This window comes from Neolamprologus multifasciatus, chromosome 7 (genome assembly GCF_963576455.1).
Source record: "Neolamprologus multifasciatus chromosome 7, fNeoMul1.2, whole genome shotgun sequence".
Classification (NCBI taxonomy): Eukaryota; Metazoa; Chordata; class Actinopteri; order Cichliformes; family Cichlidae; genus Neolamprologus; species Neolamprologus multifasciatus.
Window position 1 is genome coordinate 65,588,099 of NC_140445.1, and position 23,715 is coordinate 65,611,813.

The 23,715-nt window shown below is 41.4% G+C and overlaps 1 protein-coding gene and 2 long non-coding RNA genes across 5 annotated transcripts in view; all 3 read right to left on the minus strand.

Moving 5' to 3' along the window:
• Positions 1–23,715, minus strand: part of LOC146515921 (uncharacterized) — a 496,024-nt gene that overhangs the window by 244,086 nt on the left and 228,223 nt on the right. The window lies entirely within an intron of this gene.
• The window catches only part of cdh13 (cadherin 13, H-cadherin (heart)), a 490,756-nt gene that overhangs the window by 244,086 nt on the left and 222,955 nt on the right, over positions 1–23,715 (minus strand). For all 3 annotated transcript variants that reach the window (XR_014875034.1, XM_085165989.1, XM_085165990.1), the window contains one exon: positions 1,299–1,443. Coding sequence is in view for 2 of the 3 variants with exons in the window: in XM_085165989.1 (XP_085022115.1) it covers positions 1,299–1,443 (145 nt within the window). In the remaining variant the exon portion in view is untranslated. The remainder of the gene's footprint in view (positions 1–1,298; positions 1,444–23,715) is intronic.
• LOC146515923 (uncharacterized) lies at positions 2,306–22,815 on the minus strand. Its single transcript, XR_014875049.1, has 2 exons — positions 12,011–22,815; positions 2,306–8,530 (listed from the first exon to the last, which is right to left on the minus strand). It is a non-coding gene; the product is annotated as an uncharacterized LOC146515923 (long non-coding RNA).

Sequence of the window (23,715 nt, forward strand, 5' to 3'; positions counted from 1 at the left end):
GAAATCCTGTACGTTTGAGCTGCATTTATTTATATTCTGGGCTCGAAGTGCGAAGCTGTCACATTAAAAAAACAACAGTTATAGCAGTGACAGCAGCTCAGAGAACGGGAAAGGAAGCGACGGTGACAAAGTGACAAATACATCTAAGAGAATATCAACATTTACACCAGAAGTCAAAGGTGAAGAGCTTTCATAAAGGCTCTGCCAGCCATGCCTCGAAATGATTTATTTTGAAACGCTTGACCATGAGATGTTCGCAGAGATGGGAAGAGAATTTACTGCAACAGCTGCAAAGTCTATAACAGATGTGACAAGATCACATTTCAAGTAACTACATTTAAAAATATAACATAAATAATTCACCAAATGACCTGAATAATTATCTTAATTTCCTAGAAACTCTTGTTTGGCTTATTACACACATAATGAAAATTCTGATAAAGTAGAGACTAAACACAGAGTTTAACACTCTCAAAACCAATAATAATACACTACAGAGAGCCTATGCAACCAACAAGATTTATTTTACTTAAATGTCCTTTATTTGTCTGTCTCTGTTTCCAAGGATACCATTACCCAAAAAGTGCTGCCAAACGATGTAAATGTTGTAAAAACAAAACAAAACTCATCTGTATTGCGATGTGTATAAATATGAAAAACACCAAAACTTGAATTCAAACAAACAGTAGCACAGAAGTGATGATGTGAAACCACCTGACAAAGTGCACTGCTTTCACTAATGATATTGGACTTTATGTGATTTTATGATTAACCCTGGAGAACCAATGGGGTCAAATTTGACCCCATTGGTTTCCCTAGAAAACCAATGGGGTCGGCTCTGACCCCATTGGTTTCAAACCAATGGAGTTTCTAGGGAAACCCCATTGGTTTCCCTAGAAAATTCTAGGGAAACTAGAAACTACGACCCCATTGGTTTTCTAGGGAAATTGGTTTCCCTAGAAAAAAACCCATTGGTTTTCTAGGGAAACCAATGGGGTCAAATTTGACCCCATTGGTTTTCAATGGGTTGAATGGGTTTTCTAGGGACACCCATTGAATGGGCACCCATTGAATGGGTTTTCAATGGGTGTCGTAGTTTCTCGAGGGTTAAGGTTAGCAATGTGATCCTGACTCTGCCACAAACCACACAGCTCAGGACAGAAGTATAAATGTCATCAACACAATCTTTTCTTGCTGCAGATCATAGAACATCTCAAGTGTAACAGCCACACTATGTGTAACATTGTGTCTAGTTAAACCCATTTAGACCTCAGTTCTGTCCCCCAACAGTCACCTACCTGTAGGGGATCCCTCCAGCACCTCTCCTGTGTACCGTGGTTCTTTGAAGATGGGACGGTTGTCATTTTGGTCAATGACATTAATCCTGAATACTTGTGGTCCCTCGATAAGGTTCCCACTGTAGTCTGTGGTCGATACCTCCAGCTGTGTGAAAGAACAGAAAGACGAGTTAAAGACATTTTGTTTTCCAGTTGTCGACTAACTTTTATTTAGAGCGTTCTTCATAAAAACTGCAGGTAAGCTCAAATGATGTGCTTTTGTCTCACCGCTCTTTAAATAAAAAGCCATTTGTCAGTAAAAATGTGTTTTATATTCGTCTATACGTAACAGTGATGCTTGGTAGCTGAAAATGACCATAAAATAACTGACACCATAACAGACACAGATAGAACATCCACTACAAATAAAAAAAAAATAGAAAAGAATAGAAAAAAAATAGCTAGATAAATAAACAAAAACAAAACAATATCCACTGATTTCCATTTCATTGAGTAAAATAAGCATCTGATCGCCTACAACCCAGAGGAAACCACCGTTTCCCCCAGGAAGAGAAATGCTGATTAGGACACAAATACCATCATCCCCACAATCACAGAGGTGGAAACATTACTTTGGGGCTGTTTACCTACTGAGGGGCGGATGGATTGAGCCATGAACCATAACATTGAGGATGAGAACCTCCTTCTTTCAGCCAGAACACTGGATTTAGGATTTAGAGAGTTTCTGTCAGGAGCAGTGAGACACATTTCCTCCTTGATTGAGTGCAAACCTGGTGACCAACTTCAAGACACATCCTGCCCCGTGACAAAGGCTTCTCCATGAATACCAAGTGTTGCTTTATTTGGGGATCAAATACTTATTTCACGTAATGGCTTGCAGTCCACGGTGGCCTCTTTTTTCTATGACTATATATGTTGTAACAATGTGGTGTTTGCTGTACAGCAGCGAGGAATGCCCAGACCTCTACATCAGAGAGACCAAACAGCCACTTCACAAGTGCACAACATAGAAGAGCCACCTCCACAGGACAAGACTCAGCTGTCCATCTGCATCTAAAGGTCAAAGGTCACTCTTTCGAGGATGCCAATGTTCACATTTTGGACAGAGAGGACAGATGGTTTGAAAGAGTGAAAGAAGCATCTATGTCCACTGTGAGCGACCATCTTTGAACAGAGGCGGTGGTTTACGACACCAACTCTCTGCCATCTATAATCCAGGTTTGAGTTCCCTCCCCAGACGCCTTAACGCCCACTCACATCCTGGGCCATCTGACCTCAGGACATCACATGATAGGGTGGGGCCAGGTTTCACAATGAGCTCACCCAGTTTCACACCTTGGCTCATGTGATTAGAGGATCATCAGGGGGTCCTTTTGTCCCTCTGTGGGGGGAAACTCCCACTAGGTTTATATCTGGGACTCCCCACCATTTGACCTTAGAACTGAAGAAGCTTCTCGGATGAAGGTGAAACGTCTTCAAGCAACTTAAAGAAGTCCAGACGCTTTTCTTTCCAAGCTCCTTAGACTACGATGACCTGGATGACTGAGAACCTTCACAGACAAATGCTAAGAAACAGAATTACGATGCTAGCATGGCAGTTTTTAGCAGGTGATAGCATGCTAACATTAATTAGCACTAAATCCAAATGCAGGTGAGGCTTCAGGGCATTTCGTTGACTTTGGCGGTATTTTATCAAAGGTGGACGCCAAACACACGTTGATGGCTTTTAAGGAAGAGAATAATTACAATCATCAGCTCTGAGCTTGAGTCTTTCCACAAATGCCAAAGTGATCCATCAGAGATTACAGTGTTAGGATCAACAGTACCATGCAAGACAAGTTACTGAAAGCATCCTTCTCTCACCCCAACCGGTCGCAGCAGATGGCCCCGCCCCTCCCTGAGCCTGGTTCTGCTGGAGGTTTCTTCCTGTTAAAAGGGAGTTTTTCCTTCCCACTGTCGCCAATGTGCTGCTCATAGGGGGTCATATGATTGTTGGGTTTTTCTCTGTATCTATGAAGCGCCTTGAGGCGACTTTTGTTGTGATTTGGCGCTATATAAATAAAATTGAATTGAATTGAATTGAATAGAATTGATAAAGGTTTTTTTTTCCATTTAAGTCTTTAGATGAAATGTACTCTGCTAAAACATATACTGGGGTGAAACATGACCATCTATGTTCACTTTACAGAAGTTACATCCTTCTTTGGTTATTTTCAGTTTCATGCGCGGAGAAAGTCAACTCAGTTTCACACAAGTCTTTCTTGCACTTAATTGTTATTACTGACAAGAAGTATTTGACTTGGATGAGTAGCTGCACTGATGCCAAAACACATTATGTACAGAGAATATGAATTGCTAGCAGATTTGACCTACACTGAAATCTTTCCACTTAATCGGCTACATGTAAAAACACTAAAAGTACCAGCGTCAGATTAATTTGGATGGCTTAGTGTGATGACCATGAAAAAAACATAATTAATAAATTATTAATAAAAATGTAGAGGACTCAGTTTTATGCTTTGTGCTTTTATTTTCCCCTCCCGTCTTAGGCGCTCCTCGATGTGGGGCATCGGGTATTCGTCCAACTGTGACCCCTCGTTCACCTTTCGGTAGGCGACACATCTTTCTCTACCACAAGAACTACTCTGGCCCCGACTCATCTCTTTCTTTAACCAGGCTCAGCTCCACAGTTTTATCATACTTAATCCGCACCAACAACTGGGTGGGTTTTTCGTGCTTGTGAGTGTCGCGACTCCCTCTGTACAAACTGTCCCTAATCAATTCAAAATGTGGGAATGTCTGTGCTGCTACAGGGCACGCAGTTTGACCATTTCAATCACTTAGTCAAAGATTGAGTGTAGCGTGTCATCACGAGTCTGTTCTAGTGGAAAATCTGTGGAGTGGGTTACTGGGACTGACAGCACCTCCAGTAAAGGCCCCACTATTCCCTCCTCCACAGTCATATTCAGGCAACCCTGCATCAAACTCTGGATGTGCCTACCAATCGTGAACACGCCTCCACACACTGGGTTCATTAATCTACTGAACCCAGGCCAATTCACTCCCACTGTTAAGGGGTGTGTCCACCCCAGGCTAACCCTTAATTTCCACTGGCACTAGAGGATACAGTGGAACCCCGACTTACAAAGACCCCATTTAACGAAAAATTCAAGTTACGAAGGCACTTAACGGGAATATTTCTGCCTGTGTTACGGCAAAATGCCCACGTAACGAAATCTGCTGGCTCTGATTGGCTGAGCCCACAATGCCTTCTGAATCATGTGACAACCCCCTTGGCTTTCGTACTTGCGCTTCGCTGTTCCACTTGAACGTCATATTGTTGTTGCAGTTAGCAATTAGCCTATAGCCTATCGTTCACTCAAAAGGCGCGATGGCTGCTTCGACTTACGAATGTTTTCGACTTACGAAAGACCCTCGGGAACGAATTAATTTCGTAAGTCGGGGTTCCGCTGTATTTGTGAACATCCCCATATAGGCACCTAACCTCCAACCACTCTGCCTAGAAATTTGCACCTGGATGAACAAGGGTTTGGTGGACCAGGGTTTGAATGTAGCCCGAGTCCACCAGCCGGTGAGCCCCTCCACAAACTGTTCCAGGGCCCCGTTGTTTAGCAGCTGAATTTGAAACCGCCACCCTGCAGAAGTGAAGGGCCGGTCCTACTGCAACATCCGCCCCTTGCCCCCCTTGCTAATGACAACCCCAAAGGAGGTCTTCGCCCTGGCATTGTAGGTCTCTCCCAACAGCAATGTCAACAAACAGAGGACCCACTCCTCCACCAGCCACGGAAAGGCTCTGCCCTGGCTGCAAAGACCTGTAACAAACCCCGGGGGTCAAAAATCATCTACAGGCGGAGCAACAGTGGTCCCTCGGAGGAACCAGACCAAGCGATGAGGTTTTCCAACACCTCCGTCAGCCACTCAGCCTGGTCCTGCAGCACTTCCAGTTGTTTATGGATGCACTGCCTCCTTCTCCTGTTGCATCACCAGAATCTCAGCCAGTGCCTGAGCCGGTTGCCTGGGTTGGGGCTTCGACAGGCCAGCCAGACTTCAGGACTACTGTTGAAGGTCTACAACAACTCTGTTTTATGCTCGTGTTGTTTGTGCTTTTATTTTCCACTCCTGCCTTAGGCGGCACAGTCACGATTGCGTTCCAGCAACTTTCTTGCAACCAGTGATTGACAGTCTGCTTTCATTTCTGCTCCTGTCGTTCTGTCAGCTGGTCCGACTTGTCCTCTTTCTGGCCCCGACGACTACTGAAATAGGGAAGGTGTGATTAGATGATGTTCATAAATAAGTAGGGATGGGTACCGGTATCCGGTGCCATTACGGCACCGGATCTGACATTAACGGTAGTAACCAGACCGAAAAGCAGCGCACATTTCGGTGCTCTATTTCGGTGCTTTTTTTTCCCTGAGCTGTCACACACTTTAGATTCTAGCCAATCATTTTATGTTTCCGAGGATAGTAGGCGGGTCCAGGTACGTACGTTCTTTTAGAGCAGAGCTACAGATAAAAATGCCCAAGGCGAAGCGGTCAAAGTCTGGCTGTACTTCACAGCAAAAGATGCAAACTCAGCAGCTGCAACAAGTGCTTTAAGCTGATACTGTGATACTGTCAAAGGAGGTAACACCTCAAATCTGATGAAACACCTGGTGACGCATAGCGTTTTTTTTAAAAGCCGAGAAATGCGCCGTATTTGATAGCTTGCTGCGAGACCTCACACCGAGCACATCTACTGCGGGTGTGGTGCCTGTTATCGACCCGGAGTTAGCAACATCCCCCAAAAACCCGAAGAGGAGAGTCCTGGCCCCTAGCCCTGCCAGTGTAGCAGAAATGATGATGATGATGATGGCAGCAGCAGCCGTTCTTCTCTGCGTGAGTAGCTTAATGTTGTTCGTGTGTAATTTACGTTGAGTAGGCTAACCACGTTATTACATTAATGCATGTAAGGTGAACTAGCAAACACCATCATAGCTACATGCAGCTGTCTTCTTGTTTGATGGCAGATACTCCCTTCACCCTGGACAAAAAGGCTAAAATGACCAAAGAAAAAGTGGAAAACAGTTAAACATGAGAGGTTTTTGGACAAAGTTTGTGTTTTTTCCATTGATTAAGCTGCTTCCAGCCAAGAGTGATACCATATATGCCCCATAGCTGCAGAAAAGGCTAACATTGTTATCTTTTTACAAAAAAACAGCTGAACATGAGAGGTTTTTGGACCAATTTTGTGTTCTCCATTCTTTAAGCACCGGTTTGAGCACCGGCATCGTTTCAAAAGTACCGGTTTGGCACCGGTATCAGATAAAACCTAAACAATACCCATCCCTATTCATAAGCTGTGGTGTTCACGTAACCCACTGCTCCACTCCTCCTCTGCAGCCGACCCACCAACCACACCCTGCCAGAAAAACCTGAGTAGGCAACTGCTGTCTCTCTTTTTCCTCTTCTGAAAAGTTTTCTCAGCAATGTTCTCTTCTGTTTACTGCAGTTAGACTAATTAATGGCTGGGAAACAATGTGGGCCTTTTTTTATCCACTAACTACATATGTGGCACATTTGAATACAATGAATTGACTAGTAAAACTAATATGTCTACAGCCTGCATCCCAAACTGCACTTCGGGGAGCCTGCGACTGAACATATAATGATATTTCCTTTTAGGATTAGTTGTGATATAATCTAAGCATGCAGGCTTTTTAAATCATGTCGGCAGATGAGCCTGTACCCATGAGGTCTGCGGTTTCTATTCTTTAAAGGTACTATGTATAATTATCTCATTTCAATCTAAATCTCTAAAGAGGCTAAAGAGATCTGTTCACTTCCTGTATTACTGATGCTGGGCTGGAGAGAAAGTGAGTGAAAGACTTTCTCCTCTATCTCTAGCATCACATTATCAGCCTTTCTTCTTCCTATCAGCAATGCATGGCATCACACAACCCCCCTATCAAGGGTCATCCCACTACTCTCTCGCTATCTTATTCCACCGACTTCCTCCTCCTTTGTCCTTCTATCTCTCTATCACCATAATGCCTAGAGCATATATTTTAATGGGCATAAATGCAGCTGAACAAAGTGTTTTAGGTGTAAGGGGCCTAATAGCTTCATATCTTCCTTCTGCTGTGAGAATGTACCATCGGAGGCTTTCCTTGGGACCATTTCCACCTCTAGCTTCATCATTAGATGAGATTCAGCGCTTTTGCATGATGATCTCCACACACGTGACTTCATCCTATCCATACAGCAGCTCGCAGAGAGGTTCACACGTACTTAAAGCCAAACTATTTGGCTAAGTTAACCCTTTAAAGCCGGTCAGAGCAACACGCTCTGTTTTGCATAACTATTTTTAAATCCCGGTAGCTCTACAACCACGTGAGCTAGTGCAATAATTTTTTTTGCATATGAAACCGGAGGAGTTGTACTTACATCTTATGCCATCAGCTTGTCCTCGGTCACAGTTTCCTTCCACATATAGTTTTGTAAAAACTGCATAAAAAGCACTTGCAGCAACAAAAACATAATATTCCAGAAACACACTTTGCCGATCCGATCAGCTGTTCATAACACTTCCTACATCCATCAGCGCGAACTATCGCATATCTGCCATTTCCTGCCCGAAACCAGAAGTGACGTCATTTTCGCGGAAATGTAGTTTTTTACCATCAGGGCCTCATGAGCCTATACTGGTGTTTTTAAAAGTTATGTTTGACTTTATGACTTTCTGTGTGGTTTCTGGGATGCTTAGGACTCATATTGCACTGCTGGAAATAGTTTATTTTGATGCATATGCTGCTTTTTTGCAAATTTGCATTATAATATTTATTTTCGTTTTTCCTGCAGTGTATAAAAATTGGTGTATTTCAAAAATAAAACTATGAAGACACTCAAAATAAATTTCCTGTGGTGGGAAACTATTTTGTGCAACTTTGTTGTATTTACAGTTTTGAGGGATAAGCCTCTTAAATTTCTCTAACTAGAAATATATGTTAAAAAAACAAAAATGATTTTCAATTTTTTTGTAGTTTATTGCACTTTTTTGCAATTTATGTAATTACTATGCACTTAATGCAGACATATTATTAAAATTTAGGCTATAATGGTTGTATTGATGTATATCAACTTGAAATGCTCCCAAAAATGGCTCCACAGCATGTAAACATATAATATAAGCTCTGGCGGACTTGGTTCTATGGTAGGTCTTAAAGGGTTAAGAACTTCGGGACGTACGCGGAAAACGAGTTACCTCCGGATGCCAACGAGCAAACTGTATCTCCACGACTTCAGTTACTCACGCAGACACTTAGATACACACATTAATACATGTGCACAGTGTAGGATTTCGTCTCAGCGTGTCTGAGCTCTAATGAGAACATAAGCTGTGAGGTGTCTATGCAGAGTTACATCATTTGAATGTATTATCACACCAACAGCTCAGCAATAACCTGTTTAACAGAAGGAGGGAAACGATAATCAAACACATACTGCCACATAAAAAAGGATGACTTTCAAACAAAGCCAGCCTGCAACTGCTGATTTACACAACTTTATTTGATCCATGCAGAAGCTACTGCTTATGCAATGTGCAAATATCTTAACTCTCCTACAGCAAACTGAACTTTTTTATGACCAGAGACTAGAAAACTGTATAATGACAGACGCAATGTGGAGATACAGCTTCACAGGAAATTAAAGAAAATATTGAAAAACTTATTTTTTAAGATTAGTAAAATTGAAATGGAGGAAAAGGCAAATCCAGCTGTACTGTAATTTCTTAAATGATATTAAATGTTCCTCAAACATTTAACATAAAAGAGAAACATTAGTGAGTGTATATGCAGACAATATTCCTGCTCGCCCCTGCGGGCGGTCTATCCTTCGAGCTCGGTCCTCTACCAGAGGCCTGGGAGCTTGAGGGTCCTGAGCAGTATCTTATCTGCTCCTAGACAGAGATCTCGGATGTTGTTCCTGGGATCTGCTGGAGCTACTCGATCAGCTTGGGAGTCACTGGGATCACTGTTACCTTCACCCTCCACATCTTATCGAGCACTTCTCAGAGTCCTTGGTACTTCTCCAGTTTCTCGTGTTCCTTCTTCCCGATGTTGCTGTCATTCAATATCGCTACATCGATCACTACGGCCGTCTTCTTCTGTTTGTCCACCACCGTTATGTCCGGTTGGTTAGCCATCACCATTTCACCATTTTGTCCGTCTGTATCTGGAGATCCCGCAGGATCTTAGCTCAGTCATTCTCCACCACCCTTGGGGGCGTCTCCCATTTTGACCCCGGGACTTCCAGGCCATTCAGCACAGATGTTCCTGTATACTATGGCGGCCACTTGGTTATGGCGTTCCATGTATGCCCTGCCTGCTAGCATCTTGCACCCTGCTGTTATGTGCTGGATTGTCTCTGGGGCATCTTTACACAGCCTGCACCTGGTGTGATAGACCCCAGCCTCTATGGATCTTGTACTTAGTTCCTGTGCTGCCATGATTAGTGGTAGGGCTGCTCGCTTATGGCAAAAATGATAATCACCATTATTTTCACTGAGATCTCGATTATTCGACGATATTTATTTAACAATAACAATGTGTTGAATAATGACTTTAAAGATTGTCAAAAATAATATAAAATAGTGAAAATACTGATAACAGTGCAAATGTTTGCAATATGAGAAATAAATGAAAAATGTAAACATCTATGTTTAGTGAAGTTTGCAGTGTTGCTCTGTGGTGCAGCTACGACACTGTAGCAAAGTTTACACACTGTGTCTACTTGATCCACGTCTGACTCATGAACCCATAATGTTTCCAACCACTGAAGTTTTTTTTACCTCTTTTCAACCAACAGCAGTCACTCTCCTCTCCAAATAACTTCTGCTGAGCTTTCCGAGCTTCCCTCGGATCCTCTTAATCAGCCGTCCCCAACCCCCAGGCCTCCGTGAGTCGTTTGGTACCGGGCCGCGAGAGTTGAGGCTCAGGTGTGAAATGTATAGTTTTCAGGGTTTTTATCAGTTCTCAGCGTTATTTTGTTATCGTTTTTATCGTTTACTCGGTTTTCCTGGGTCTTTTCACGTGTGCTAAGAATAAATCTTCTTTTTTTCGGTACCGGTACTAGTTTTATTTTGTTGTATTTATCCGCGACACCTTAAAGGCCGGTCCATGAAAATATTGTCGGGCATAAACCGGTCCGTGGCTCAAAAAAGGTTGGAGACCGCTGCTCTTAATTGTTGTGACACGTGTTCGAAATGCAGAGAGGTGCGCTCGATTTGCCACACGGAGCAGCGCGAGAGTAAAGCACGAGGGAGGGGCTAATAATCGGCCCAGTCATTTTTAATGATCATTCAAAGCCCAGATCGTAATCGAGGTTAAAATTCGATTAATTGAGCAGCCCTAATCAGTGGCTCTGCGCCATCCATCCGTCTAGAATATATATATATCAACCTTAAAAAATATATTTAAAAATGACTTAACTGAATTACTGTCAATCTGCATATATTTTGACTAACTTCTCTGTTAGCATAAACCAAAAAGGTTGAAACTGTAAACAATGAACATGATGTAGTGCAGGTTGCTGTGGAACTGGGTCAGAGAGAAAGAACAACAGCAGCTCTATTTTGATGCATTGAACCAAAAAAAGAAAACAAACTTTCCTATCTTGCAGGATTGAGTAACAGTGGCATGTGTAGCATTTTCTTTGCACTCATTTTGGCAGTGCTAATACGACTGCTGGGTCACCTCTAAAAGCTATTTCCTTACAATTGCATTAAAAACTCCTCAGTGCTCAAAGTCCTTAATGTCTGGATGCTTGCGGATCCTGTGCTGCCTTCCTCGTCCTCTTCGCGACTGTGTTTAGAAAGACTGCAGAGAAAATGTTTTTATCATTTTGCTTGACATGTGGGAATCTTTGACATACTGTAATACTTTTGAGACGCAACCGGCTTCCAGCAAATTGCACATACAAGATATACTGTACACGCCGCCATCATCAGTCACTCCTCCCTCCAGGGAACTGGGACTTCCAAACAATAACAGTGAAACATGAAATAAAGGTGGTTAAACCTGAACAGGAGACTGCACAATATATATTTATTAAGTACTTGGATGCTTCATCCAGCAACAGCAGAGTTGTTAGAGTCATTACATCCCTCACACAGATCAACTCTGCTTCTTTGTCCTCTTTCAGCCCAGTATTGAAAATTAACACAAGATGAGATAATTTCATTTACTGCTCAGGGCGAATTAGCAGAGATGCCAGACCGGTCAGTCAGTAAGGGTACTGATAATAACTTTGTGATGATTGCCTCTGCGCTCGTGACTCTATCAAGTTTGAGATTGTGTCAGAACAGGTCGAACATGACGCAGAGCTGAGATCATTAGCACACAGAAACAATGGCATTGGTCCCCTTGGAGTGGTCTCGATTTGTTTGGAGATCAACTAAATGTCTAAATAAAGGTTGCATTTATTTGTTACTCATCAAAGTATTCACCACAAATATACAGAGGTTGGTTTATCCTAAATTAAAGGGAGATTAAAGGAATTTTTTAATCCATGTAAGGGTTTGAAATGTAGCGCCATCCTTTTGAGCGTGGAAAGGACTTTATTGGATGCCATTATTCAACACAGATGAGTGTGATACTGAACCAGTGGGATTGATGTGTTAGATTGGACTCTTGCATCATTCCAGTCGTTAAAACATCAAATCAGGGAATATCTTTTGGATGGAGAGTGTTCACTCCCTCCTGCAGAATCTCCTGTAGACTTATAGAGGCTTTAAATGGTCGTGTCCAAATTCATGGGCTGCATCCTCCTGAGGACCCGGCCTTCGCGGTCTACGTGGGCCGGGTCCTCAGAAGGTCGGGTATGCCGGAAGTAAACGGCTGTGAAATTGGACGGTCTAGCCTTCTGATTAGCGTCGTCTCAGCCGTCTGCTCCTTGCTATCTAAAATATAACAGGACACTGGCGTAAATTCTCGACCGTCTCATACTTCTGTTTAATCAGTTTTCTATTTGACGTTTAGTCAGCTGTGTAAAAACCAAGGAGGAACCCACCCGGGGGATTAATAAAGTTTTATTTTATCTAATCTAATAACTTTAATCTCAGCCAAACCGATTTACTCACGAACAAACAAAACACTGAAAAAAGCCCAACAATAACATTTTTAGGTTGTCTAAGTGACTTATATATTATGTTTAACCCGAGCAGCGAAAGTCCGCGGTGATGTGAAAATGATGTGCCGGGAGTTGTGCCGTTCTCGGCCGCATCAGTGACCCTCGAGCTCCCAGCGAGCTATCGAGCTGGTGGGTGGCAGACGTCTCCGAAAACGTCGAAGCACTTTTGCAAATATGCGATATCTTGATAAACCGAGCAGATATTTGATGTTTACACAGCTACTTTCTCGCCTGAAAATATGTTAAAAGTTTATTTTGTGACCCAGAAAGATTAGTATGAGTAATTTTAAAACTTAGTAGCGGCCGCCATTGTTGGAAACTGGAGTTTGGCTGAGCCGCTATGAATTATGGGATATGGTGGGCCACGAAGGACACACCCGACCCATCCTTCAAATTCGGGGAAAAGGAGGACGCATTTGTCGGAGGACTCTACGAATTTGGACAGCCTTCGGCGCGTCGCTGTGACGTAATCGGTCTACAAATGCGGCCTCAGGAGGAAGCAGCCATGAATTTGGACACGACCCATATGTTCAATATGTTTTTTAGCTTTTACAGAACTGTTAAATCACTTTTGTTGCTTTACTTTGTTGGTGTTTTGTTGATACGACGGTATCCCAACCATCCATCTGTAACTGGAATATTTAAATGTGCATTTGATTCTGGAATTCTCTGGCTTGTGTACATGCAAATATCAAATATTCCTTCTCTTTTCACTAAATACTAAGGAGGTCTTTGTGACCGCATAAGAAGCTAGGATGATAACAGGGTAGTCGTATAGGCTGAGGTGCGAACTAAAGCTGCAGCCAATTTGACACACGGTTTATTGTGGAGGCAGCACAGGAGAAGGTAGATGAGCTGAGGTAGTTTCATCACAACCTTAAACACAGACAAGAATAGGAAGAGTGAAAAGGAAAGTGCTGAAAGGCACCGAGTCATGCATATGGAAGTGCCTCTGCTGACTTCCACTGCCATTGCCTCATTTCACATTCACTCGGAATTCATCTCCTCCTGAGCCATTCAAGTAGCCCTCCCTTTGCCGAGGAGGTGAATTCAAAGGCTCTCTGCCTCGCCTGCCATTTTCTTAAGATCCCAGTGAAACTGCTCTGCGGTAGCTCAAAGATGAATAGTACCCCGCGCCTCCCAAACAGTCCTGCGGCTCAGCCTTCATCAGTGGGTTTCACTCCACCCTGGTCGTGGCCTAACACAGACGTCCGTCTGCAGGTGGGAGAACTTTCCCACCCCCACACTTTCCCCCATGTTCAGTTTTCAACAAAGCAAACAGGCGTGATCACTGAATCTTGCAGAATTTATTAGTGAATGATATCGAGCGCTGCAATGACACACGCTTGGCCTACGAGGGGAAAACACAGCCGGGGCTCGATGGTTGGTGGGTGTCGTCCAGGTGTGCAAACTAAGAGAAGAGATTAAACTTGAGACTTAATGTGCAGGGTGATAAAAATACACTGTTTAGTTTAAGGTATTTATTTAATATTGCTGTTTATTTCTAACTGAACGTCCACATTAACGTTCTCGAGCTTTAAACTTGATGAACATTAAAGTGGTTTTAGTAACGTGTGACAACAGGTTGTATGAAGAAAACTTGTTCAGATAAAAAAGAATACATTTCACATTTAACCCTTTAAAACCGGTCGGAGCGGGCACGCTCTGTTTTGCATAACTATTTTTAAATCCCGGTAGCTCTGCAACCACGTGAGCTAGCGCAATAATTTTTTTTGCATATGAAACCGGAAGAGTTGTACTTACATCTTATGCCATCAGCTTGTCCTCGGTCACAGTTTCCTTCCACATATAGCTTTGCAAAAACTGCATAAAAAGCACTTGCAGCAACAAAAACATAATATTCCAGAAACGCGCTTTGCTGATCCGATCAGCTATTCATAACACTTCCTACATCCATCAGCGTGAACTATCGCATGTCCGCCATGACCTGCCCGAAACCGGAAGTGACGTGACTTTATGACTTTCTGTGTCGTTTCTGGGATGCTTAGGACTCATATTGCACTGCTGGAAATAGTTTATTTTGATGCATATGCTGCTTTTTTACAAATTTGCATTATAATATTTATTTTCGTTTTTCCTGCAGTATATAAAAATTGGTGTATTTCAAAAATAAAACTATGAAGACACTCAAAATAAATTTCCTGTGGTGGGAAACTATTTTGTGCAACTTTTTTGTATTTACAGTTTTGAGGGATAAGCCTCTTAAATTTCTCTAACTAGAAATATATGTTAAAAAAACAAAAACGATTTTCAATTTTTTTGTAGTTTATTGCACTTTTTTGCAATTTATGTAATTACTATGCACTTAATGCAGACATATTATTAAAATTTGGGCTGTAATGGTTGTATTGATGTATAGCAACTTGAAATGCTCCCAAAAATGGCTCCACAGCATGTAAACATATAATATAAGCTCTGGTGGACTTGGTTCTATGGTAGGTCTTAAAGCGTTAAAACACAGTGTGAATAAAAAACAGACTTTAAACTTAAGCAGGTCCCAGACAGGTTGTGTGTTTAGCATAAGTCACCGTGTTGATTTAGCTGTGAAATACACTGAATTTAGCTTAAAGCAGAGCTACGTCTAAGATACAGAAAACTGCAACATAGTTTGCTCCCCATTAAACCTGTTTCACAGCACAGCCAGTTTCCAAATAATATAGCATCATTGAAACTTGCTAATTTTGAATCATGTTCAAGAGATGTGGAAGCTTATATTTAAGAGAGAAATATTTATTTGTGAACCAGTTTTTGGTTCTTCATTATTGTTATTCATCGTTTTGGTTTTGTATTTTCTCTTCTTCTCACAAGTTAAAGCTAACCTGTTGCTCCAGTAGCAACGCTACACTTTCAGTTAAGAGAAAAATACGTCGCAATAGATCTGAATACCAATATAGTTCATACACGCATCAGCAAATTGGCCCACGCTCCTCACACACGGACATTTTTCAACTCAAATGGCTCAGAAAACAATTTCCTGCGTGTTGAACTTCTGAATTTTCTGGTGAATTTCAAAGCAGTTACATTATAAAAGAGTCATTATCTACAGGCAGCATTGCTTTGAATGGTGCATCAGGGCAGCTGCTCCAAAGCGCACCAATGTCAGCAGCATTTCTAGAAGGGCAGTACTTAAAGCCTTGCATACTATTGCTTTGCAGAGCTGCTGACAAAGATATGGAGTATTTTATTATCTAAATATCAACTGCTACACAATAAATGTTTGATATTTAAAAAAAATACATCTGTCTTTGACTGTCATAACAGGATTACATAATTATACAGTTCCTAATAGCCTTAAGGTCATCACGATCTAGTGAGATGAGATGCAGTGTCACAGTCAAATAGAAAAATACTTTAGAAATCTTGATGTGACTGATATACGACAGCATTCTCATACACAGCAATTTCAAAAGTGTTAAATGTTTTGGTGTTAGTAGTCTTAGAGTTAATTTTACTCTAAGTAGAGTCACATTCTTTTAATGTAACTCTGAGGTGTAAAATGATAGTAGTTAAAATCAAGTGTTAAAAATGAGTGTTTCTATTTCAAATCTGGAGGTGTTACAATGTAAACATTAACTCTTGACCTCTTAACTCTGAACTCCTACAGGGGCTATGACACCAATAGAGTAAATTCACAGACTACGCCCCCAGCACGGCTCCAATCGAAGCTGAAGTGAAGCCGTTTCAGAACATTTTGCTCTACATATTTGAGTTGTTTACCATGCTTGGTAAGTCATTTTTTCAAGATTGTTTCAATTATTATTATTAGCTTTTACTTCTGTGGCTCTTTGGAGTTGAGACAAAGCTGTGTGAAAGGCATTAGCCATGTTGCTCGCTGATAGCATAATATTCTGTTTTAGCTAGCTGAAAGGCATTAGCCATGTTGCTCGGTGATAGCATAATATTCTGTTTTAGCTAGCTGAAAGGCATTAGCCATGTTGCTCGCTGATAGCATAATATTCTGTTTTAGCTAGCTGAAAGGCATTAGCCATGTTGCTCGGTGATAGCATAATATTCTGTTTTAGCTAGCTGAAAGGCATTAGCCATGTTGCTCGCTGATAGCATAATATTCTGTTTTAGCTAGCTGAAAGGCATTAGCCATGTGCTCGCTGATAGCATAATATTCTGTTTTAGCTAGCTGAAAGGTATTGTTTGTGGGCAAAAACCACAGCGTTGAAAAAAAGCTTGCAGGTGAATTTTCAGTCAAACCTAAAACAATGTCTAGAATGTGAAATGTTGGTATAATATTGTATTGAAGAAATAAGTGATGAGAATGCTGTTATTTGCATTTACCAGCTCACCTATGTCAGACCTTTTGAAATACAAAATTCTAATGAAAGTGAGAACATGTACACTGTTACATCTTTAGAAAATGTTTTGAAATTGTGGTGCACAGTTCAGAATAAATGTTTTTCAAAAACCATTGAGTCTTTTTAGTAAATGTTTATTTCCAAAAGAAATTTCTAGAAGTTCAGAACAGTAAAATTCCCGCTTTTTAGAATTAATTAGAAGATAACTCTTATGTAGTTAAACTAAAATACTCTTTGAGAGTTAATATATAAACTCTTAACACCAAGTGTTAAATTATCAACTCCAGACAGATTTGGTGTTTAACACTAAATCAGAGTTAACGTACCAACTCTCCAAAAAGAGTTAAATTAACACTCTCTGGTAGGGATGGGTACTGTTATCCTGTGACATGATGGCACCGATTCTGACATAAACGGTAGTAACCAGACCGAAAAGCAGCGCACATTTCGGTGCTTTATTTCCCCCTGAGATGTCATACACCTCGGATTCTAGCCAATCATTTTACGTTTCCGAGGATAGTAGGCGGGTCCAGGTACGTACGTTCTTTTAGAGCAGAGCTACAGATTAAAAATGCCCAAGGCGAAGCGGTCAAAGTCTGTCTGTACTTCACAGCAAAGGATGCAAACTCAGCAGCTGCAACAAGTGCTTTAAGCTGATACTGTGATACTGTCAAAGGAGGTAACACCTCAAATCTGATGAAACACCTGGCGACGCATAGCGTTTTTTTAAAAAGCTGAAAAATGCGCCGTATTTGATAGCTTGCTGCGAGACCTCACACCGAGCACATCTACTGCGGGTGTGGTGCCTGTTATCGACCCGGAGTTAGCAACATCCCCCAAAAACCCGAAGAGGAGAGTCCTGGCCCCTAGCCCTGCCAGTGTAGCAGAAATGATGAGGATGATGATGCAGCAGCAGCCGTTCTTCTCTGCGTGAGTAGCTTAATGTTGTCCGTGTGTAATTTACGTTGAGTAGGCTAACCACGTTATTACATTAATGCATGTAAGGTGAACTAGCAAACACCATCATAGCTACATGCGGCTGTCTTCTTGTTTGATGGCAGATACTCCCTTCACCCTGGACAAAAAGGCTAAAATGACCAAAGAAAAAGTGGAAAACAGTTAAACATGAGAGGTTTTTGGACAAAGTTTGTGTTTTTTTCCATTGTTTAAGCTGCTTCCAGCCAAGAGTGATACCATATATGCCCCATAGCTGCAGAAAAGGCTAACATTGTTATCTTTTTACAAAAAAACAGCTGAACATGAGAGGTTTTTGGACCAATTTGTGTTCTCCATTCTTTAAGCACCGGTTTGAGCACCGTTTAAGCACCGGCACCGTTTCAAAAGTACCGGTTTGGCACCGGTATCGGATAAAACCTAAACGATACCCATCCCTACTCTCTGGTGTGGACCCATATAGACACTTTAAAAGTGTTGAAATCAAATCCGACAGTGTTAATTTGGACATGCTGGATTTGCTGTGTACCGACGATGTGTCACAGCCCGAGGCGTGTCATAGTGACGCGAAAGGTACCCTTCCACGTCCTTATGAAACGCTCTGGAACTCCAACCTTAACTATAACCTTAGATTTATAGATTCGTAACATAGCGACGTTTTGGGATGAGAACATTTTGGATATACGTGTCTTTATCACCAAAAAACAAATCAAACATATAGATGTGGCAGAGACCAGGCAACAACTACATCCAGGTAAGGAGTCCATTAAATCATGCAGGCGAGAATGAACAGAAACATCAGTGATGCAGCAGCTCGTCTGGCTCACGCTCCAAACCAATTCACATGTGAAACAACAAACGTGACCTTGACTTTGACCTTGAGCACAATGTGGAGAAAGACTCACTGAATGATCACTGTGTTTAAATAAATTCTGTCCAATACTGTAGACGATGGAGTGATTCTTGTGATTCTTGAACGGACAACGGACGCCTCAATAAGCCGATCGGCTGAATGACCTAAAAATGTTAAAGTGGTCTCTGGCAGTCACAAATTCTTTTGGAATATTGGATTGTGTTAGGTGGGTTTCTTTTTGCGCTCTCTAATCCCAAAGTCACTGATATGAATGTTCATCATTACATCAAAAGAAAAGAGGCCCTTGGAATGGAAAAGAAGATATAAATAGATGGTCTTTGGAGGGAGGAAAACTGAATGAAAGATGGAAGGTGAAAAAGAGTAGGGGAGTTAAAAGTATAGAGAAGATACAGAATGATAGAAATGATATTTCATTCAGCTCGCCGTCTGGCAAGATAAAAAATAATCCTGCTTCTGAAAGGCACTGAAAGAGTCACAAAGGCTCTCCCTGGTGTATAGTGCTACAAAACACCCCCCTCGTATAAGGTATAATTCAATCTCCTTTTGTCTGGCACTCAAGGTACTGTTTGAAGAGCCAGTGGAAAACTAGGCTTACCTGTCTTCTACTATGTCTGTCGGTGATTTTATAAGGTTTATAAAATCCTAATAGAAGAGATTTGGGTCACGTGCAGTCAGATCTGATATGAACTACACACAGATGTGTGCAATTAATCAAGAAATTAAAGGTTTTTCTTCTTGTATAAATATTTATATGGCCAAATCTTTCTGCTCTAGAAGAAGAACAGCTCAGATAAACACTGTCAGGTTGATATTGTCACCTCATTTATGTCAAACTTGCAACAATTTTATAGAAGCAATTCCCTGCATATGAAAAATATGCAAACTATGCTTCTTTAGTTCACAGTAAAGAATGTAAAAGAGTGAGATTCTCACATTTTTTCACCTAAAAGTAAGCAAAGAACCAGTGAAAATCTGTGACTCCCACTGCCACGTGACCTCCTAACACAGAGAGTATTCACAACGTAAAGACCAGGAGGAAATTATATGTTTCAGTATTGCAGGTTTATCACTGTGTGCAGTGTTGGGAAGGTTACTTTTAAAATGTATTCCATTACAGATTACAGATTACATGCCCCAAAATGTATTCTGTAACGTATTTCGTTACGTTACTCAATGAGAGTAACGTATTCTGAATACTTTGGATTACTTAATATATTATCATGCTGTTTACAACTACATGAATGTACTATTGCTGTGATTTATTACTGTTACTGAAGGTCCGCGGCTCCGAACCGTAGTAAAGGGACCTCTGGCTAATACGGTGGGTTCTGTGTCGGCTCGTAGCTGAAAACTAGCTTTACTTTGTTGTCTGGGTCAACTTTGCTAGCAGAGACAGAGAGAGGCGTTGAAAGGCTGCTCCAACAGAACTTATTGTTTCAGAGGAAAACACGAACACGGTGTACAGTCGAGTCTTAATAGCTTACTTACAGCTGGGCTCGTCAGGCTCTCTTCTTGGCTGCAGTGGTTATTATTATATTTACATGCTTCCAGCTCCCGTTTTTGCTCGATGACAGCTCGTACTTTTCCTTTTTCTCCCTCCCTCGCTCACAGACACATAACGTGTATGGCAGTCCATTCTCCCTGCAGCACGGACTACACTGCCCATGATGCTACATTCTTTAGAGCTATACCTGTAGCATTCTGCCTGTTAGCTTAGCACAACAACAACAAAAAGGCCTCTCTCACCCAGGAAACACAGAGAGAGAGCGTCACCCTGTAACCATGGCAACCGTAACGCTGCCGCCTGGAACAACAGAACGTAGCTGTCAAACAACGGAAGTACCGCCGTGTAATCCATTTATTTCAACAAAGTAACTGTATTCTAAATACCACCTTTTTAAACCTCTGAGTGCAGCATCCTTGGCCCGCTGCAGCATGGAGGGTTCAGGGTCACCCAGCTGATTCTAACTAATATTAATGATGGGATTTAATAACATTTGGCTGTCATGAAGTGAGCAAAGTATTTTAATTTTAGATGTCCTATAATTCTTAGCACTGACTTCTGTATTTACCTTTCTCTCCCCCTCAGGACAGATTTAAATAGCTTCGTGACCCTAATAAGTCGATTTGCATTAAAAAATGGAATATATAGTGTCAGCAATTCGAGTCAATAATACAGAGTGTTTCTGTCTAAAGTATCTACAGATGAAAGCGAAGCTGCCCTGTTACTAAAGTAGAGTGCATTAGGGGTTGTGTCATGTGGCTCAGCAGGCGACAGACAGGCTGAATTAGCCGAGGTAATGCCTGAGGCTCAGCAACAGGCCACTCGATGTTTAATCAGGTTATCTGGGAGAAGGGGCACAGCAGCATGTCTGCAGGGGTTTACGGGGATTTCTGGGTGGACAGCGGGATAGTGACAGAATCCTCAGTGTTGAATGATCCTGACCCGGGGGAAGGCTTGGAAACAAGAAAAAATATTGAAAACTTTGAAGAGCGTCTTTCTCGAGTGGTCTGTAAAGAAAAAAGTGCATCAAAGAAGCTTCTTTTTTCCCATCTTTCTTCTTTTTTTCAGCTTATTTAAAGTTTGCTCCCATTTGAAAACTAATTATTAAAAACAACCTTCAAAATGGACCGTTTCCTCTTTTATCTGTGAAATGGGAGGAACGTCTTGGAAACGAAGCTAACGAGACAAACATGCATGTGTAAGAACAACGTACAGACCACGGGCATTATCAGCAAAGTGCAACGGTGTGTGAGCCTGTTGCTTGAAAGCTCCGGGGTTATATTTCTTAAAGGTAAGCGCTATTATGGCAGCTAGAGGTTTGTTTGCTCTGAGATGGTTAGAGTGGTGTTAGCAGTGTGTATGTGTGTCCTTTATCGCTTGCCCACATACAGGGACTAAGTGCACATCAGGCCTGTTTTCCTGTGTGCAGGGCAGCGTATCCTGCTCTCCAAAGCCCAGAAAATTACAGTCCAGCCAAGCAGAAAACAGGAGTGGGATTTGGACAACAAGCTTCACCTGTCTCAAACCATGGGCTCATAAACTTAGCCTTACTGTAAATGAGAAAGGCATTAGATTGCTGTATGAAACAGCAGTGTATAGGTCTGTATGTATGTGCATTTTATAGAGTAGAACATGAAGGACTCAGTATGTATTTCTTTATGAACTGAGAAATAGCTGCAGAGACACAGTCAGAGGACAAGCTATGTGAAGGGGCATTAATATATATATATATATATATATATATATATATATATATGTACATATTTTCAAAATTTATTTGATCAACTTTCCTTCTGACGATGCTGTCTGTGTTGAGCGCTCAGTGGATCTGCGTTCGACTACTCCGCCTAGGCTGCACTGTCGAGCGCAGATCCACTGAGCGCAGCGCAAGCTAGCAAGACAGAAGCTAAGCTAGTTGCAACATGGCAAATTGAACCTCCCCCACCCTCATTCAGATCTGACGTTTGGAACTATTTTGGTCTTCATGTGACGTATGACCCTGAAGGTAAGCGCGTCATGGACAAAAGTAAAACAGTATGTTGGATGTGCTAGCAATGCTAAATTAGTGGGAACTAGTGCGTTAGCGCAGTTAGCTCGTTAACGTGTTGGCCGTCCAGCCCCACGCACGGGGCGATCCGCGGTAGCTCGTTAACGGAGATTTGCCGTGTTGTGGCGTTGACGTCATTTCAGATTAACGCTGACAGCACTAGTGGGAACACAACGAATATGACTGCACATTTACTCCGACATCATCCTCGTGCAAAGACAAGTGGAAGCAGACAAAAACAACTAGCACGCATGCTACAAACTTTACCCGAGTCATTTAGACAGCCGTTAGCACATGATTCTCCTTATGGGGACCTGATATGTTTAATATGCTGCTGAGAATATAGCCCAGAAGAAGCGTATAGTAGAGCTTTTATTTTGAAAGAGACATTTCTCTGTAATAAACTCTCTTTTCCAAAGATGAGTGATTTCTCCATCAGATAGATTTATTTTTTATTACTTTGTTGTTTCAGCAACATTAAATTTAAAAACTGTACTTTTGAGCTAAAATATATATTTATAATTTTAATAAATGACAAATTAAAAAAGCATGAACATTTTTTTGTAGCAAAAAAATATCCAACCGTGACACCAAAGTATCGAACCATGAATTTTGTGTATCGTTGCACCGCTAATTATATATATATTATATATATATATATGTATGTACATCTTTTCTACATCATAACTACATAAAATCTGCAGGGAGGTCTAACATGTAATTAAGCATGTTAAAACTGTCTTTCATAGCACATCGTGAGCCTTTTTCATTCTAAATCTTTTCATCTTGCTCTTTCTATGGTGGCGTGGTTTACTACATTATTGTGCCTTATTGACAAATCACACCTTGGAAAATGTTACACAGTGGATGATAATCCATACATGAATCTAAAAAGGAGCCATGTTTCTGATTGGGTGATTTAGGCATGGCAACCAAGAATTCCTGGTGATTCTTACACAACATGCAAACTGATGACCCCGTTTAATTGGTATGTACAATGAGAGGTATAATCAGTATTTCAAAAATAATCGAAATAGACAGAAGTGAAAGATTTTATTTAAAGGCATAAGCCAGTCACATAGTTCCACTTGGTCTACATTAATGAATAGCAGACTGCTCCTTTAAACACACTTCATCTTTTTATGTAAAATTTTAAAAGGTCAGAACATTCACTCGACGGTCGGCTTCATTCCCGTCCTATGAACTCTTAAAACACTGACTTGTTTGATCGTAGCTTAGGCTCTGTGTGGTTAATATGTATGAGAGACCATGATGATCGTTGAAGACATGCATAAAAAAGAGCAAAAATATCCAAAATGCATATAACACAGAAAGAAATGTCCACAGAGAGCAGCATTCATATGTAGGAGTACAGAAAAACACGCACCAACACACACAAGGTCAGGGTCAAATGTTTGAGCTTTCACCTAGTCATAGATCGCTCACCTCAGCAACATGCTGAATTAATCAAAAATCCTCTCATTCTGACAGCTTAGCAGAAGAAAACAGCTCCAGTGAGCAGA